The following is an 18,876-nucleotide window of genomic DNA, read 5'->3' on the forward strand; positions in this document are numbered from 1 at the left end:
AGCCCTCTCTGCTCTCGTTAAGTAACTTTTCTATATATAAGTCCTAGCATTAAATATTAAATACTAATACTCTAGAACTCTATAATCTAATAGATAGGCTTACTGCTAATAAGCTACCTTGCTTAGTACCTATAGCAGCAGGTGCTCTGCAAATAGCTATATTAAATATGTTGCTCTTAGGATTATTGCTATCTATTTAACGCTTACTAGCTTCTAAAGCTTCTTAAGAAAATTCTTCTTTATAGCTATAAGAATCTATTACTGCGTAACACTCTGCTATCTAGTCTATAAGTATAGCTACCTGCTTGCTTATTACTCTTCTTATCTATATAAGAATTATTTCTAGAGATAGAGTAACTTAGCAGCGCATATTCTAGCTAGTATATCTTAATTATATCTATAATATAGAGGTATATAACGCTACTGCTGCCTTATAGTATAATATAACTAACGTTATATTATATAAGGAAGTAGTTAGTAGCAAGAGAGCTAATAACTAACTTATAGAACTAATTCTATAATATTAACAACGTAGCAGCATAGCTATCTATCTACTAGCTGCCTTTAAATATAGCTAGTAAGCTAATATATCTAGATAAGCTTAAATGCATAATCTTAATGATATATTAGCTATTAGGCTTTAATAGTATTAAAGGCAATATAACGTAATCTAGTAAGGTTAAGTATTAGAAAGAGTAGTAGATTACTAAGGAGAGAATATATCTTAATATTTGTTAGATTATAGAATATTTAACGAATAGTTATAATAATAGTAATAGTAATAGTAATATAAAGATATAAAGAGATAGAAGACTATAGCACTTAGATACTAATATAAAATCTATTCTTAACCTGCGCGTAACTGCGCATACTGCTTTTCTATAGTTAAGTATACTATAAAAATTATGCCTCTTAAGCTTAGCTTAGAGTAGAGGTAGTTATTATTATATCTAAGGCAATTTTTAAGAAGTTTAGATATTAGTTAGTAGTGCCTACACTAGCCTTGCTTAGAACTATTAACTAATACTAAATTACATATTTTATACTTTTTTAACGCTTTTTTATGCTAATAGTAGAGAGCAATTACTATTCTTCTTTTAGTCTAGCTTATTTTTTAATAATACCTCTAGTTTGCGTTTTATATCTAGAATAAATAAATAGTTATAAAATATAGTTTATAAAATTAGTAGCTAAAGCTAACTATACTAGAGTCTATAATCTTATGTTAAGCTTTAATAGAATAGCTTCTAGATTATATAGAACTAGCTTAGTACCTCTAAAGCCTATCTTAATATTCTCTACTATTAAAGACTATTTAAAAGCTAGCTTAAATTCTTAGAGAAAGATTTTCTTACTAATAAAATATATATAGTTATATACTAAGGCTAAGATCTAGTTACTATACTTACGCTTTAATAGCGCAAAGTAACTAATATTAAGAGATTATAATAAGTATAATAAATATAGAGATATATACTAAAGAATAATATTCTTCTCTTTATAAAGATTCTAGAATTTAAGTAAGCTATAGCTCTTATAGCTATTAATTATAAGTAGCTAGTATGCACCTATAGCACTTAACTTTATATACTTATTAAAGTGCTTTAACTAAGTAAGATTAAGCTAATTATTTATCTAGCTATTAGAGCTTACTTTAAGAATCTAATTATATAGTAGATCTTTAAACTAGATATTAATAAGTACGCTGCTTATAAAGATAATAAAGAGTAGAAGTATATAACCTATAGCTAATACGCCTTAGATAATAGTAACTTACTTATAGTTATCTAGCTAGATAATCTTCTTTCTTTTAGCTGCTTCTAAACTAGTAATAACTATTTATAATAATATCTTACTTATTATAAACTTAGTCTTATTAAAATTATAGATATTATTATCTATAATTCTATACTTTAGTTTTATCTCTTATATTAAGTTAAACTAGCGCTAGATAGCTATAGAATTCTTATAAGTAGCTTAGTAATAGTTATATAGATAGCTCTAGCGCTTATAGAGCTTAGAAGTCTACTTAATAAAGTTATTAATTTAGTTCTTACTAATAAAGTTACTGCCTTATAATCTAAGAAGTTTATCTACTATTTCTTATATAATAGATCTTAAGAGCATAAGACTTTATTTAGACTACTTAAGAACTCTTTAAACTATAGCCTTCTTTTCTAGTCTTACTTAAGCACTTTAAGTTTACTTTATAGTTATATTATATGCGCTTTTTAGCATATTAGTTACTAAGTATTCTTTAAGATATATTATATATATACGCAGCTTAATTAATACTTTATATATATTATGCTTTAATATTAAAGATAGCAAGCTATATATTAGCTTTAGTATATATATTTTAGCATTATAGTAGTTAAGATATTATATAATATTATTATATAGATAGTGCGCTAGTTAGAAGTTAGCAACTTACTTAGAGTAGTAACTTACTTATAAAATATATTATAGATGCAAAGCTTTTATAATAATAAATAATATCTACTAAGAAAAGTTAAGACTATAAAGGCTTAATTCTAAGGCCTAGATTAGTTACTTAGTAGAATATTAATTAATAAATATCTACTATATATAGATTTCTTCTATAGCTAAGATAAGTAGTACTTATAATATAGTCTTTAATAAAGAAATAATCTTTAATAGTAAAATTAAAGACCTAATAGATAATCTTATATATAGCACTCTTAAGAAGATTTTAGCCTAAGTAAGAATAATTAAGCTTCTAGAGACTTAGAGCTAATAACTAGAAACTAAGACGTTCTATAAGGATAATATAACATAAGAAGAGAGTCTGCATTCTTAAAGAACTATATACTACTAAGGAAGGAAGGTTATAAATGCATATCTAACACTACTACTAACTTCTCTACTAGTAGCCTTACTAGTTTATTTAGCGTGTTAGATTACGCGCAGGAGAGCGGCAGAGCCGGGCGAGATGAATTGCCGAGTGAGGCGATTATGATGGTGCAGAGTGGCGATCAGCGAGCCGCCAAAGACAGTCAGGATGAGGCAGAGCAGGCGTTGGTGCAATTGTACGTTGGAGAGAGCGGCGTAGCACGGTGCAGGCGGGTCGTGTTAGACGGGTATTTAGACAGGCGAGAGGTAGAGCGGGTAGGATGCGAAGAAGGGGAGGAGAGGTGTGACGTTTGTCGAGGAGAGGAGGCAGACGAGGAGGACAGCGAGGAACCCAGCGAGAGCGAGCAACCCAGCGACAGCGAGCAACCCAGCGACGTTGAGATAGGGGCAGGGGAGAGCGGCGACGAAGAGAGCGAGAGAGAAGAGGCGCGGATAACGTTGAAGCAGCAGCAGCGTGAGCGACAAGGCCCACGCCAGACGATGATCCAGCAGCGACAGCACGAGTTCGCGGACGTAGAGTGGCTGCGCAGGCAGCTGGCGCATTGGACGAATCGGTGCGCGACATGCGAGGCAGCAGGCGAGAGCCAGAGCAATCACGATATAGTTACGGCGATGTTGGCGTGTAGAGAGCACGGAGATTAAGGAGCAGATCAAGGTGATAGAGGAGGAGATCAAGTTTGAGAATTGGTCAGGCTGTTTTTGGTGTGGATGTGATGGATCCTAGCCCATGCCTCCGCTCGTGCCCGATTGGGTCTAGCTCCCCCACTAGTCAGGTATATAGACCCCGCACCTTACAGAAGTGCTCCTTAGCTAGTAATTCAACCTCAACCCAGTGATTCGATCCCTCACAGCTTGGTTGGCAAATGCCCATGCCAAGATCGAATTGGACCGTCTCAAGGACATGCGCCGCCGCTTCGAGGCTGGTGACAACTCTGCTATCCTAGAGACTCCCACGGCGCAAGCTGTGAAGGCCCTTGGTTGGAGACAAGTCTCGTGTGCCGAAGGCTCTACGGTTGGTTCTCGGAGGATGGGCGAAAGGGATCGTAGGACGGTGGTTCAAGTACAGATACTGAGTAGTAGTCAGAGTCTAAGTACAAGAGGGGTGCACTGATGCAGACAGAGGGGACTGTGGTTCGAGTGCGGTAACCAAAGTGTAGATTGGTACAAAGGGTACTGGTAAGGTACTCTATGAAGTTGAACACAATGAGCGATAGACGCTCATTGAGGAGATCTATATACTAAGGAGAACTGTCGTGCCTTCCATGGACAATGTACCGTCCATAGGCTTGGCTGGATGGTATGCCTTGGCGGGACGGTATGTCACGTGACCCTGTTGTACAGCCCCGCAGCTGGTGCGATCCGTTGGCCATCCTGTCCTCGTTCCTTGTCAGGAGCTCTGGGTTCGTAACACACGGGCACTCGCCATATTCGGACATGGTTGGACCGTAGGTACGATTGCCACTCTACCATACCTACACGTCAGCCCACATTCTCCCTTTCGCGACCAAATAGCTTAGATTTGCGAAGCACAAGCCATCCAACCCGATTCGAACTTTTTCAAGTACCTAGGATCTGTGCATGTGCTGCCGCGCCGATACGTCGTGACGTTTCGCCCACCAGCACCCGAGCTGTATGCCTGGTATTTCTTCTAGCACAAGCCGTTTAGCATGCGCACATCAGGAACTTTCCCAGCGCGGTCGTCGTTCAGTTTGCAGCACATGGAGGAGGAGATGTTTGTGTGGCTGCAGGTGACAGTGTGCCGTCACGGTCGTATCGGAGCGGCGGGCGAGTACCTAGGAACAAAGTTAAGAAAGGAAAGGAAAAGGAAGGAAAAGTGAGTGAGTGATGGCTGAGAAAGTCGCGGTGAGAATGATGCAGGGGGGAGGAAATGCTGCATTACCTTCACGAGGTAAGCTGTCCCCTTTAGTCCTCGATGCACGCCCGGCGCTCCGCTTGATAGAATCGATCAAGCCGACCAAGCTGGACGATCCGGCTCGCTTGTTGACAAGTATGGAAACCGGATGTTAAGAGCATCAATGGGTAGCCAGACGAGCGGGATGTTCATTGTTCATGGATACTGCAGGCCTCTCATTTGCGCGAAGCTGAAACGTTGAAATGCATTCTACAGTACTTTGAAGGCTCTCGTAATACAGACATCCCTTCTCTCTTATTCCCTCTAACACTAAATCTACCTACTCACGCACGGCGCGGGTCGATGCTGGCATCAGCTCGAACAGGACAAGGGGAAGAATCGCAATTGTTCTCCTGCTCAGCTGTGACTGATCCGCCACGAGTTGTCTCGCGGCCGTTCTTCTCGTTCTGTAATAAATCTCCGGTCAGTCTTTCTGGTCTGTTTCAATGATGGCAGGTGGTCCCTTGCTCACCTCGCAATACTCGCTAATATAGTACGAGAGCGTGCTTGCGCACGCATTCGCGCTCGCAAAAGCGAAGCCATGCCACGCGTACGAGACGACAAGGACCATTCTATTGCCGTTGACGTCGTTGAGTCCGTACCGGCGGATAATCTGAGTTTTTCCAGCGTACCCTGTGGCGCGTTAATTACAGAAAGTCAGTTCAGTTGCTTGATTCGCGCCAAGCGTATCGTATCGGACGGGAAGTAGTGCGACGTACCCACTGCGAACGTAAACCCAGTACAGATAGTAGGTAGAACCTGACCAATAACTTGCACATAGCCCATTGTGCCTTCCTGATAGCACAGCGCACTGTAAACGATATCGCGCTTTTGCAGTCCTGATGCGTTTTCGTTGTGCGAGAAACCGATCTCGGCAACGGAGGAGGCGTTGTTCGAGGCCATAAGCGACAAATATGCGGCATCGTAGTCCGTGGGCTCGACTACGAAGTACTCCTCGTATTCTCCGCCGTCGAGCATCTGCGTGCGTTCAGGCTTGAGACCCGTGGTCGCCTCGAGGTGGCTGAGAATCATGGAGTCTCGGATGAGGGGATCGTGATTGCTGCGGATGCGCATGCGCGTGGCGTCGGGTGGGGAGGGAGCGGCATGGCAAATGCAGAGAAGGAGGGAGGCTCCTAGAATTGAGTTGAAGAGCATGTTTGTGAAGGTGTTAGATCATGCGAAGTTGTGTGTGTGTCCGACTCAATTGAACTTTCCTGTCCCTTTATATGTACTCAAAGCCTGATCATCCGAGTCATAATTCTCGGGAATCCTTCACCGTGTCTCTCCGCTACTGACGCCGAATCTGCAGTCAGTCCCTGCGATACAAGTGAGTCTGTGGGAACTGCATTGCTAACCATGTTATATCGTGGAAGGTAGAATGTCGATCATCTTCTCTTCCAGGTTGGAAAAAAAGGCCAATTCCATGCCGAGTATGCGAGAATAATTAGCAAACAATGTGAAAGCATGCGCGCCAAGGTGTTGACAGTGTATTGGTTTCGTGGAGGCCAGCCAATCGCAGTTCGAGGCTAGTGACGTCAAGTGGAGGAGATCGCCTCGCTTCGTCTACATTTGTAGACTACGCCTCAATCTTGCCTACAAAGGCAGCCGAACTTCCGCATCCCGCATTTTCTAAATCTGTAATCTATAGACTACGCCTCAGCCCTGCCTACAGAGGCAGCCGAACTTCCCAACCCCGCATTGTCTACATCTGTGGACTACGCCGCAGTCCTGCCTCAAAGGCAGCCGAACTTCCGAATCCCGCAACATCACCTACAACACTTTTTCTATGAGCATAGTCTTAGACGAGTCCAAAGCCGCAATCTTTTTCACAGCTAGTTACGTTCAACCACTGTGAGTGCACAAACTACTTCTCATTATCGCTCTCAAACATTTGACTCACAATCTAACAATAGTTAGTCAAAATGCATCTAGCAAGCGTCGGACTGAAAGATTATTTGATCATAGGGTCTCTTACTGGGTTCTTGCGGATGACGTCGATGCAGCTTGCGGGTTACAAGCAGAGCGACTTCACATTTTGGGGGTCCTACGGGACTTGGACGCTTTCGAGCATTATTGCTATTCTTGTATACACGATGACGACGTGGCTGTTGGGGTTACCTGAGAAGATCGGCACAGAACAAGTGTTGGGTGAAGAAGCAGGCAGAGACGATGGCAACGCTGAGGGTTGGACTACGCCGCAAAAGTAACTTCGGGGAACTCTTCCCCGGCCGAGAGAGCCGAGCGAGGTCTCAATTCAGACTGTACAAGCTTAGTCTAAGACTATCCCTGGGTTTTCGTTCGACGTAAGAGGCCAATATGATTTGCGCTGTGTAGTGCCCAAATCCTTCGCTCCAACACGCCTCCTTCTTACAGTCTAGCAAAGGTGTCATTGACGAACCTCGACTTCACTAATGTAACATCACCTCTCACCAAGACGGGTACAGCGGATTGCCTGCAGAACATGACTTCACTTTCGACATGATGACACGATCCAGCATCACATCTTGCATACTACTCAAACTCAATGAAGTCAGCGAGCAAGGTGTCATAGCAGCTCTTATGTTGATATAAGTCTCCGTCTGCGTCTCTTTCACTGAAGCAACACAAATCAGTCTTTCTCCAACATTCAAAAGCAGCCAAAAATCTTCAAAGTCATTACTTTCACCATCATCATGCACGCCAGCAAATCCATACTCTGGGCCTTTGCGGTTCTCACTCTTCAACTTCCAACGACGACCGCAGACCCGTACGATTTGACGATTTACCAATCACATTTCTGCGATGCTGGCCTCAGTCCAGAGAGCTACTACAGCTTCGAAGGCGACGACGTCGAATGTCACGGCTTCGGGCTTCCTGATGACAACTGCCGCTTCTACTACGACGGCGGCTTCGAAAACGACGACTGCCAAAACAACGGCCAGCCAGCATACGGCACCAGCATTGCGTTTCGCGACGAAGGCGGTGGCCGAGGGTGCCAGTTCTGGGCCGATCAGTACTGCAGTGTGGACAGGTATCCAGAAGCTCTTGGAGAGGTTGACCAGTTCAACGGGTGTTTTGACTTTCAGACGGAGGGGCGGATCGGAAGCTTCAAGTGCAACGTTTGATGTAAGGCTAGACTTGCTAGCAGCGCGCGCGTCGAGAACAGAATCATGGTCTTTTATAAAGGATGCTGGCCCCTGCCTCTTTCCAATTCGCTCTTGTAACTCATCGCAGGGCAAGGCAGGGGCCCTTCGTTGTATTCTTTTGCATGTAGAGGAGAAGCAGTGCGTGCTGCTCAGACATGCTTATCATCAATCAATCGCTAGGATGTACTTATCAACGCCCTTGACTGTGCAGTGTGCGGTCTAGACAGAGTCGATAAATAGGTGCTTCCTGTTATCTATTGTACTATGCCAGAATGTGCCCAATCGCATGTCATGTTCACCACAACCTTCAATATATACGGCCTCAATGGTCATATCTTCCACATATAACCATAGGATCTTGAAAGCAATGCTTCCCTTCCGCTCAGCAATATTTAAGCAGAATACCGGCGGATTAGTAGCCAGGTGGGTGATCACTGTCGAGTCCCCGCTGTTGTATGTTTTTGCTTTCTTTTTGTTCACCCTCTCTTTCTTTGTCAAGGTCTGAGAAATAGCGGAGTGAGAAGACCCGTTATTGTCAGGACCATGGGGCTGAAGTAGCCCGTACTGGGCTACTATGGGGCGCTCGGGTCAGGCGAGCATACCCCGCTCGTATATATTCCTGCCTGGATCGCTACGGTTCAGTAGCGATTCGTCTAAGTTACATCCCACCCCTTGGGTAGACAATCGATCTCAGTCACCCTGTATTCATCCTTGATCTCTCTGATACTTGCGCCTGCCTATGTGGACCCTCCCCGGATCTGTGATCCTGACATTCGAATCGCTCTCCACCACATAGACACCCTCTGTCGTCATGTCGGCGCAACCCAACAGTCGTGCCCAAGCATCGGGCAGCTTGCCTGATACTCAGACCCAAGCTGGGCCCTCCAACCAGAAGAATGCCCAACGGATCCAAGAGACGCCTGAGGTTGAACAACGTTTCGAGGAGATCGATGATGAGTTCGAAGACGTCGTCACGGGCCAGAATAACCCGGACGAGCCCAAGTCGCCATCTTCCGCGACAGTTCGCCCTGCACCATCCCAACAGGCGGCAGGCAAACCTACTCAGCCGCCTCGAGCGGCTGTTTACCCAACAGAACCGCAACCTGCGGCTGGACAGCAGACAGTGCAGCAGCAGCTGGCTGAACAAGAAGCTTGTGTACAGAGTCCGCAACAAGCAATCCGGATTGGTTCGCTTGCTTGACTTGCTTAAGTTACTCAATTCAATCAAGTCAATCTCGTCTCATCCATTTTTGGTGTCAATTCAATCGAAGGGATAAAGATTGATTGACTTGCTTGTCTTGCTTAAGAATTTAGCAAGATTAGTGAGGTTTTTGGGGTTGCTGAGCTGCTCGTCTCGCGATACTTTTGTGGTGTTAAGTTTACTCAAGCCAGCCAATCAGGAGCCTATTACGGAGGCCGATTAGCAGGTAGAGAGACAAAATTCTGCCCGCATCTTAATTTTTAGCTTTTCCCTGCTTATATAAGTAATAACTACCCTATTAAAGCTCTATATTTATTAATATATTATTCTTACCTATATAATATGCTAGGTATATATCTTAGATAGTAATTAATATAGTTTTGTAAACGTACGATAATATAGCAGGCTATTCTTAGATTAATCTTATACTCTACTAAGTAGAACTTTATACGCTCTACTATAAGAGTCTTATCTTTGCCTAGATTGCTACGTATCTCTATAATATATATATATAATATAGATTAATATCTATATATTAAAGCGCTGCTTTTAGAGTTAGAGAATAGCTTATATAAAGGTCTCTTCTAAAGTAGAGAATATAGTAAAGAAGAGAATTTAAGTACTCTTCTTTAAGATTAGCCTTAAAAACTTAGAGATTCTTACTATTTTATATAAAAAGAGATATAAGATAAGAAAATATATACTTATATATTTGCGCTTTAAGCTAGAATTAAGAAGAAGAGTATATAGTTAGAAGTAGGCTTAAGAAGCAAATACTCTTATATAATAACTAGTAGAATAAGAGTTAGAGAAGAAGATTATTAATAGATATAGCTAGAGATATCTATATATATACTTTAGGCAAAGAGAGCATATTATTGCAAGAGATTATCTTTTCTAAGCTTATTATATAATTAACTTTAAGGCTATTAATTATAGAAAACGTAATCTCTAAAGATATAGAGAGAAGTATATTATTTCTAGCCTAAACTTTATTTAGTTTATTAATAGTTACTATAAGCTTTATCTATATAGCATAGAAATCTATGCTTAACGTAATCTACTATTAAGTAACCTACTCTACTAAGTAACCTAAAACTTACTAAGCTATATATATCCTCCTTTTCTCTAATATGCCTTAACTACTTAACGCGTTATTGCTTTAAAATAAAGGCAGAATTTAGCTTGCTATTAATGCTATATAATTTAAATAATTCTAAAGCTACTAAGCTACTACTACTGCATTTAACGTTAATTGCTACACTCTTAATTATTATATTAAAGAACTTATCTCTTACGCAGAAACTACTCTTAACTATTAGAAACTTACTATAACTAAAGAGCAGATAATTATCTAATATATACTTAATCTTAATTTATAAGAATTTGCGCTTTAGCTATATAAGGTAGCAGATATAGCTAATAAGCTGCTAAGTATAAGAGGTAGTAAGCTTATTAGTAAGCACTAGGCTAAGCGCTTTATAATATATTTATCTAAGCTTAAGATAGCCTTTAATTAAGCAAAGAATAAGCAAAGAATACTCTAGAAAGACCTAGAGATTATTAGCGCGTAGTTTAAGCTTATAGATAAGACTATAGCTAAGTATAGTATCTACTAGAATAATATATATAACTTTAATAAGACTAGCTTCTAGATAGGCATAATTAGCTCTATAAAGATTATTATAAGTATAGAGAGACGCACTTAACTTAAGCTTATTTAACTAAGTAATTATAAGTAGATTATAGTAATCTAGAGTATCTATACTACTAGATATATAACTCTGCTCTTTATTATCTATAAGAGACGCATCTATATCTTAGCATAGTATAAGAAGGCTTTAATACTATATAATTAGAAGCTATTAGTCTCTAAGAATAGCTAGATAAATAACGCGCTTAGTCTAGAGTAGTTAAAGTATTTTAATGCGCATATAAAGGCATATTAGATAGAAGTATACTAGCTACTTATTCTAGATAGCTATAAAAGCTATCTTAACTAGAATTTTAAGAACTACTATGTTAAGAATAAGATTCTAACTCTTTATATACTAGCTTATCTATTGCATATTCTCTAGCTGCTTAATATAGTCTATTTTTTACTATTAAAGCGTAAGTACTCTTAACGTATCTAGAACTTAGCATAAAAACGTATCTTTTATATTAATAAGAAAAGCTTCTTTCTTATCTTTAAAGATATATTTTTTAATATATTTATAAAAGAGAACTATTAAAAAGCCTTTAAGGCTTTAGAACTTATTTCTATTAATACGCAGATAGTATTAGATTACCTAGAAGTATATCTATATACTCTACTAGAACTTCTTCTCTTAGTAACTCTATAGCAGTTAAAGACTTTAAGTAATACTTATAAGTTTAGATTCTAGTTAAAGCTTATACGTAATTTCTTACTTAAGTTATTTATTTTAGCTTAGGCTAGCTTCTCTTAGCTTATAAAAGGTAGTAAGCTAATACTATATAAAAATGCTCTTTAATATGCCTAGATTTATAAGCTTAAAGAGTAATTAGTAAAGATAACTAAGCAGAAATTACGTAAGTATAAGCAGATCTAGTAGAGTAGTACTATAGAGTATAGTAAAATAGTAACGTAGGTAGCTACAGAGGCATCTATAGCTACTAGGCAGTTAAAGAAGAGTTATAGTAGAAGTAGTTAAGAAAGAGCTTAACTAGCTATATAGCGCTATAAGAACTATAGTAAGACTAGGCATAATACGCAGATATATAAAAAGAATATAGAAGCATTTTCTAAATTAGATATAAGTATAATAGATATAGACTTTCTTATAGATAGTAATAAAATTAAAGATGCATAACTAAAGTTCTTTATGCTAAGAAATTTTAGGTTACTTAGTAGAGTAGGTTACTTAGTAGTAAATTACGTTATATTAATATATACTTATAGTATATTATCTAGATTTATATTAGAATCTCTATAGCTACTACTATTAGCTATATATATTAATTCTTTAAGATAGTTAAAGAAATTAGTATTTAACTACGCTTTATATAATTAGATAGAAGAATAAAAATAATAATGCTTATAGATATATATTATAATCTATAGTATATATTTAAGCTAAGCTTTAAATTTTAAGAATGCTATTTATATAGAATAAGTACTTTAAACTAGAGAATTTAGGCCTAGTAGATATAGCTTTTAAAGAGATTACTTTTCTGCTAGAGAGTTGTTAGATACGTAGCGAGTGCTTAGAGTTAGATCTATATAATTAAGCAGAGACTTAGCCTATAACTGCGTGCAGCTAAATAAAACTTACTAGTAGTACTTAGTAATAAGCGCAATACAAATAAAACTCTAAGATAGTCTAAGAAGATAATAATAATATATTAAGTTATTACACACTATTTAGATTCTATCTTATAAACTTATTTAATCTAATAATTAAGAGTCTTACTACCTTAACCTATATAAAAATAATATAATAAATCTAATAGAACCTAATAGTAACGCTGCAGAATTAATTAGACTATATAGAGTAGTTTGCGTAATTTTAAGCACGCTATCTTATGCATAACCTCTAGAATAAGATTAATCTAGACTTAATAGTACTCTTACTAGATAAACTAGCTTAAGTAAGAGCTCTAGCAATTGTTAACTATATACTAGCAGCGAATATTAATATACTAGTAAGACTATTAGACTTATTATTAAGCAGGCAGAGAGCATTTAAGAAAGATCTTAAGTATTATAAAATACTAGTTAAATAATATAAAGGAGACTAGCATAACTATAAGAAGAAATAATTAAGCCTCTAATAAATAGTTGCATTTATCTAATTAACTATCTCTCTATATCTATTCTATACTTGCTGCTTATCTAGTCTACTACTGCAATAGTAGATTACTAACCTAAAATTAATAGTTAGTATTAATAATTAATTTAAATAAGAATAAGCTTGTAATTGCTATTAAGCTGCACTTAAACTAATAAGAAGCGCAATAAACTAGAATATATAGTTAGCTAAATATAATTAAGTAGTAACTAAGGCAGAGATATATTAAGTTACTAAGGTAATATAAATTAACTTAGTTATAAAAGACTTCTTAGCTGCTGTAAATAAAGTCGCGCCTATATAGTCTATAAACTTTTAGAATAATAGTAGATTAATAGCTAGTATAACTAGGAAAGAGATAATAAAACGCTTCTAAGAATATATAATAGCGAATTATCCTCTTAGAATAGAGAAATATAAGGCTGCATTTATAGCTAATAACGTATTATTTCTTACTAGTAATAAATCTAACTAGAGCTATAAAGAAGATGCCTAATATGCTGAAAGCGCGCTATCTAAGAACTAGAGAAAACTCTATTATTAATAACTAACTAGTAAGAATAATATTAGGTTAAAGCAGCTATTAGATTATAAGTCTACTAAAGCTAAAGGTATAAAATGCTCTACTTATAGATAATGCTATAGAGTAAGAGAGTATTACTATCTTAACTCTAAATAAGCTCTAGAATAGTAGAAGCTAAATAAAGCTATAATAAAGCTTATTAGATATAAATATAAGTATAATACTACGTTTTAAGGCATACTAAGAGGATAAAGCAGATAGCAGTCTAATACGCTTATTATAATAAAGAAGTTATATATACTAACTCTAGAAGAAATTAAGAAAGAATAACTTAAAAGTTAGTAAATTACTATAATTAACGCTGCGTTTATATTAGTATTCTTCTGTATATTATTTAGCGTCTATCTGCTTAAGCACTTATTTATTCTTAACTTTAGTACTATATACTATATTATAAACAATCCTAACTATATACGAAATTTCTAGCTATCTACGTATAGAGATTTTATCTAAGTAGGCAATATAAAGATATAGGTTAAAGAGTATAGTTCTACTAAACTAATTATAAAGTATCTAACTAGAGAGAATAAACTAGCTCTATACGACGTAGCTATATGCCTTAATATATATTATAACCTAGTCTTCTTCTAACTACTTAGATAGTAGAGAATCTAGTAGAAAAACTAATAAGACTCTACTATACTAAGGAAATAAGATAGCATAATTATTAAAAACCTTAATAAGATATATAGCTAATAAGTAATTAAATATAACTTACTAAATAAGGCCTTATACTATACGTATATAACTAATTTGCAAATAAAGTAATCTCTACAAAAGGTATTAGCTATACTCTAGCATAAATAACTTAGCTATCTAGAACTAGTAGCTATTAAGTATCTTATCTAGCAAGCTAAAGAAGTACGTATAAAGAGAGTTACTATAGTTAAATATAATTCGTGCAGCTATGCTAAATTAAGATACTAAATTAGCTAAGCTCTGTAAATAAATAACAAAAGACTAGAAGAAAAACTAGCTTTTAATTTCTATAGTTATAAGAAATAAAGCTTAAATAAGAAGAAGAGCTAATTATTAATTATTAATAAGTTTTTAGGCCTATAATAGGACCTTTACTTTACTAATAACAGAATAGTAAAGTCTATTATTAAGAAGCTATTAGACTTTATAACCTTTCTTAAGAACTATTATATAAGGTAGACTGTAGGCATAGAAGGCTTAGGTTAACAAGAAGTACTTATATTTAACTAAAGGTAGAATAGTAGACAAAGAGTCTACTAAGAGAAGAGAGTAGCTAGCTATATATACTATAAGGCGTGCAGGCGCTAGGCTAGCATATACGCTAGCCTAGAGTAGACTAGCTAAAGTAAAAGAAAAGAGAAGAGAAAGCTAGAGCAAGTAAGGTATACTAGAGCGTAGGTAGTAAGTTAGAGAGTAGGTAGTAAGTTAAGTAGAGATGCTTTACTTATATATAAACCTCTCTAGTATTCTTTATATATGCTCCTTCTAAACCTAGCGAGGTCTCTTAAGCTATAAAGAAAGCTAAAAGAGCCTAGAAAGTATTACTAAGCTTAGCTAGAGGTAGCTAGAGCTTAGTAGAGAGTAAAGAAAAACTTTAGTAAGTTTCTTTAGTTTAGCTATATAAGTAGAACTTAGCGAATGCAAGTTTATAGTTTTTAGTGTAGCTGCGTAGGTTGCGTAAGTTTTATACTAAATTTACTTTACTTCTGCAACCTTTTCTACCTTACTTACCTTATGCTACGAAAATTAAGCCTAAAACTATTTAGAGGATACTTAAGAGAGTAAGTTTTTCTAAGAATATTTTAGACGCTTACGTTATAACCTCTGCTACTAGCTAAGTATTTAAAGTGCTTTAGCATAAGCTTAGTTTTAGTAGTAATAACGCTAGCTTAACTAAAGTAAAAGGTTTTAAGCGCGCGCGTTTATAAAGTTTAGCAGATATAAGCGCTTTAGCATAAGCTTATTAAAATTAAATTTAGCGCAGTATAGCAAAGTAAAGGCTAATATAAGCATAAAGTTTTTGCCTCTTGCTAGAGCCTGTTATAGGTGCTCTTAGTAGCTAGTAATATAAAAATTGCTTTTTTAGAAGTAAGAAAAGAAAGTAAAAGAAAGTAAAGCAAAGTATACTAATATTCTAGAGCTACTGCTAGCAGCTAAGCCTTAGAATATAATTAGAAAATATAGTAGACTAAAGGATAGATATTGTTAAGCTAAGATAATATAGCTCTATAGAGATAGCTTCTTAAGAGAAGTAGTAGAAGTGCAGTAATAACGCTATCTACTATTATCTAAGCCTTTCGTAAAGTTTCTATCTATTCTTATTACTAGGTTCCTCTAGCTAGCTTACTATTAACTCTTAGTCTTCTAGGTAAGGCTGCTAGTTATAAGGAAAATAAAAGTAAGGCAGCTTTAGCTTCTTAGAGTATTTATAGTAGTAGAGAAAGGCGTTATAATTTTTACTAAACTTAGCAGCTAGTTCCTAAGTAGAAAGCAGGTCGTTAGTCTATTTAATATAGTAATACTACTAGCCTTTATATAGAGCAGATTTCTGCTGTTTGCAATCTACTACTATATTAATATACTATTTAGAGTATTTGCTACTATTAGAGTTAATAATAGAAATTTCTTTAGGCTGTAAGAGTACTTAGTTAGATAGTAGTTTAGTATCTACTAGCTGCAAGAGCTGTAGGTAGAATACTAGAAAGATACTATATTAGATTATCTCTTCTAGCAAGTCTAGATAGTATACCTAGCTATTATAGATTATGCAGGTTACTATATATAGGCCTGCCTATTAATCCTTAAATTTCTTAGTAGGTTATAATATTAACTAGTTAGCTATACTTAGCTATACTTAATCTCTAATTTTATAGGCTAGCCTACTATAGCATAAGATGTTAGTATAGGCTTGCTGCTCCTATTATACCTAATAAATCTATTCTTTTAAGTGCGCTACTAAGTTAGCGTTAGTATTTATTAGTTTATTAGCCTATACCTATTAACTCTAAAGCTATTTGCTAAGCTTAGCTATAGTATCTTTGCTAAGGTAAATTCTGCTGCAGAGGTAATAGCCTAAATCTGCTATAAATAGTGTTATACTAATAGAGACGTTAACTATATTATTAGCTTAAAATTTAGTAATATGCAGAAATAACGCCTAATTATCTTAGGTAAAGTTAATAAATTATTAGAGATACGTTTCTAAGAACTAATTATATTACTCTATCTAGCTATCTGTCTTTAGATAATAGCTAGTAGATAGTTTCTGCTTAATCTTAAGCCTAGCATAGATACGTTTCTAAAATTTATATATAAATATAGTGCTGCGATCTAAGATAATATTAAGAGGTAGCTTATAATTCTTAAATACTTCTATAAAGCACTATGCTGCTTTAATAGAGTTGCAGGTAATAGTTAGGAAGAAATAGCGCTGCTTAGTTAATTAGTAGCTAATAACAAGAATATTGCAATATTAGAAACCTAGGTACTAGCTAGGTAGAAGATCTTAAATATAGTTAACTAAAAGATCTGTCTATTAAGCGTTTAGAATAGGCAGTAATTATAAATAGCTATACTTTCTATTATAAGAGAACTTTGTCTAGAAGCAAACTCTATAGGCAGTATAGAATTTCTTAATTAACTAGGCTATCTTTAGCTAGTAGTACCTCTTAAATATAAGGTAAAAGATACTGCGTAGTCTCTTATAGCCTATAATTTTATAGTTATAGCAGAGTTTAAATATTCAGCGCTAGAGGCAGGCATCTAGAAGAATATATAGCTATGTCTAGTTAATAAACAAGCAGCATTTAGAACTCTTGCCTAAAGAAGTAATATTAGCCTATAAGAAGAAGTAGCCTTTCTTATAGAATAAATTAGGCAGCTTTATAGCACTACTATTAATTACTATAAAAGCTGCTAGCGTAATAGAGTTATCTTTATAGGCTATATTAAGCAGTTCTATAGTAGAATAAGTGTCTTTATTATAAGAGAGAAAGCTAAAATCTACTATGCTGTTAATCTAGTCTTACGCTAGCTTATCTTTAAATTTCTTAGAGTCTAAGTTGTTATAGTCTAAGGCTATAAGGCAGAATTTAAGTACTTAGCGTTATTCTAATAAAATCTAGTCTAGTTTCTTATAGTAGGAAGTGCTTATAGCTTAGAGTGCTGTCTAAATTACTAGTTGCATATCTAGCGCTAGTACCTTAGAGCTAAGAATAATTATATTATTATTAGTAATGCGCTTATCTATAGCATCTTCTAGCACGTTCTAAGGCTGTTAGCTAAGAGCATTAGCTTTAACGTTAGTATTTTCTAGTGCATAGGTAATCTTAAAATTAAACTATAATAAGAATAGAGACTAGTAAGCCTATCTGCAGTTTAGCTTCTTTGTAGCTATAAATATTTTAAGATTCTAGTAGTCTATAATAACGCTGATTTAGTAAGGCGTCTTAATTAACTCTAGTTTCTATTCTTTAAATGCGCGAATAATCTCTATAAGTTCTAAGTTATAGATATTATAATTATACTTAGCTAGAGAGTATTTCTTAGAGAAGAAGCTAATTAGTTACTAGTCTCTATTATTATTTTCCTATTTTATAACGCTATCTATAGCCTAGGCAGAGGCATCTATATAGACTCTAACTAGTTTCTCTAGATTAAAGTATTATAGCATAATATCTAGCTAAAAGGCGTCTTATAGCGCCTTAAATGCTTATTAGTATTTATTAGTAACTTTAAACTTTTTATAGTAGGTCTTATAGATAACTAGCTTAGTAAGGTTCTTAGAAGGCTATTTCTTAATGCAGGCTTTAATAAGTTTTATAAGAGGCAGAGTAATAGCAGAGTAGTTTTTAATAAAGCGTTAGTAGAACTCTATATAGCTAAGAAATACTAGTATCTTAGTAGCAGTAGTTAGCATGCGCTACTTATTAATAGCTGCAATCTTATCTAAGTCTATTTTAACCTCTGCATTAGTAATAAATATGCCTAGAAACTTAACTTTTATCTAATATAGTTTAGTTTTCTTAGAGTCTATATAGAACTCTTATGCTTAGAGACAGCGCAGAACGCTTTTATAGTGCTGTATATATTCTTTTACTATCTTAGAGTAGACTAGAATATTATTAAGATAGGCAGTATAAAAATTATCTAGGTAATTAAATAGTGCGCTATTAATAGCGCGTTAAAACGTAGTAGAAGCGTTATAGAGGCTAAATAGCATAATGCAATATTTATAGATATCTAGTTGCATAGAAAATACTATAAGCTATTTAGAGCCTAGCTTTATTTATATGTAGTAAAAGATATAAATAATATTAAACTTTAAGAAGATAGTAGCATTATTCAGCTATGCTAGTATTTCTCTAAAGAAGAGAATAGAGTAGTAATTC

At 35.5% G+C, this 18,876-nt stretch overlaps 7 protein-coding genes across 7 annotated transcripts; 5 read left to right on the forward strand and 2 right to left on the reverse strand.

Moving 5' to 3' along the window:
* Positions 1-2,979: 2,979 nt before the first annotated feature.
* SNOG_16517 (hypothetical protein) lies at positions 2,980-3,516 on the forward strand (the record flags this gene model as incomplete). Its single annotated transcript, XM_001806575.1, has 2 exons — positions 2,980-3,050; positions 3,114-3,516. 2 exons carry the CDS (start codon positions 2,980-2,982, stop codon positions 3,514-3,516), a joined length of 474 nt encoding a protein of 157 aa, XP_001806627.1.
* A 365-nt stretch (positions 3,517-3,881) lies between these two features.
* On the reverse strand, positions 3,882-4,310 carry SNOG_16518 (hypothetical protein; the record flags this gene model as incomplete). Its single annotated transcript, XM_001806576.1, has 2 exons — positions 3,882-3,943; positions 4,214-4,310. The coding sequence occupies 2 exons, from the start codon at positions 4,308-4,310 to the stop codon at positions 3,882-3,884; spliced, it is 159 nt and encodes a 52-aa protein (XP_001806628.1).
* A 409-nt stretch (positions 4,311-4,719) lies between these two features.
* SNOG_16519 (hypothetical protein) lies at positions 4,720-4,902 on the forward strand (the record flags this gene model as incomplete). Its single annotated transcript, XM_001806577.1, is given in 2 exon segments — positions 4,720-4,783; positions 4,802-4,902. 2 exon segments carry the CDS (start codon positions 4,720-4,722, stop codon positions 4,900-4,902), a joined length of 165 nt encoding a protein of 54 aa, XP_001806629.1.
* Positions 4,903-5,070: 168 nt separating this feature from the next.
* SNOG_16520 (hypothetical protein) lies at positions 5,071-5,941 on the reverse strand (the record flags this gene model as incomplete). Its single annotated transcript, XM_001806578.1, has 3 exons — positions 5,071-5,193; positions 5,259-5,419; positions 5,506-5,941. 3 exons carry the CDS (start codon positions 5,939-5,941, stop codon positions 5,071-5,073), a joined length of 720 nt encoding a protein of 239 aa, XP_001806630.1.
* A 609-nt stretch (positions 5,942-6,550) lies between these two features.
* Positions 6,551-7,086, forward strand: SNOG_16521 (hypothetical protein). Its single transcript, XM_001806579.1, has 2 exons — positions 6,551-6,637; positions 6,704-7,086. Exons 1-2 carry the CDS (start codon positions 6,573-6,575, stop codon positions 6,906-6,908), a joined length of 270 nt encoding a protein of 89 aa, XP_001806631.1. The 5' UTR covers positions 6,551-6,572; the 3' UTR covers positions 6,909-7,086.
* Positions 7,087-7,567: 481 nt separating this feature from the next.
* SNOG_20187 (hypothetical protein) lies at positions 7,568-8,134 on the forward strand (the record flags this gene model as incomplete). Its single annotated transcript, XM_001806580.1, has 1 exon — positions 7,568-8,134. The coding sequence occupies one exon, from the start codon at positions 7,568-7,570 to the stop codon at positions 8,132-8,134; it is 567 nt and encodes a 188-aa protein (XP_001806632.1).
* A 588-nt stretch (positions 8,135-8,722) lies between these two features.
* SNOG_16522 (hypothetical protein) lies at positions 8,723-9,188 on the forward strand (the record flags this gene model as incomplete). Its single annotated transcript, XM_001806581.1, has 2 exons — positions 8,723-8,932; positions 8,964-9,188. 2 exons carry the CDS (start codon positions 8,723-8,725, stop codon positions 9,186-9,188), a joined length of 435 nt encoding a protein of 144 aa, XP_001806633.1.
* Between the last annotated feature and the right edge of the window lie 9,688 nt (positions 9,189-18,876).

Source organism: Parastagonospora nodorum (genome assembly GCF_000146915.1).
Source record: "Parastagonospora nodorum SN15 chromosome Unknown scaffold_49, whole genome shotgun sequence".
Lineage (NCBI taxonomy): Eukaryota > Fungi > Ascomycota > Dothideomycetes > Pleosporales > Phaeosphaeriaceae > Parastagonospora > Parastagonospora nodorum.

What these genes read in the sequence shown, in the direction of transcription:
- SNOG_16521 (XM_001806579.1), top strand. Translation starts at nt 6,573, where the DNA reads ATGAGCATAGTCTTAGACGAGTCCAAAGCCGCAATCTTTTTCACAGCT. An exon ending in GCTAGTTACGTTCAACCACT is followed by an intron (nt 6,638 to 6,703) that starts GTGAGTGCACAA and finishes AACAATAGTTAG; the next exon opens with TCAAAATGCATCTAGCAAGC.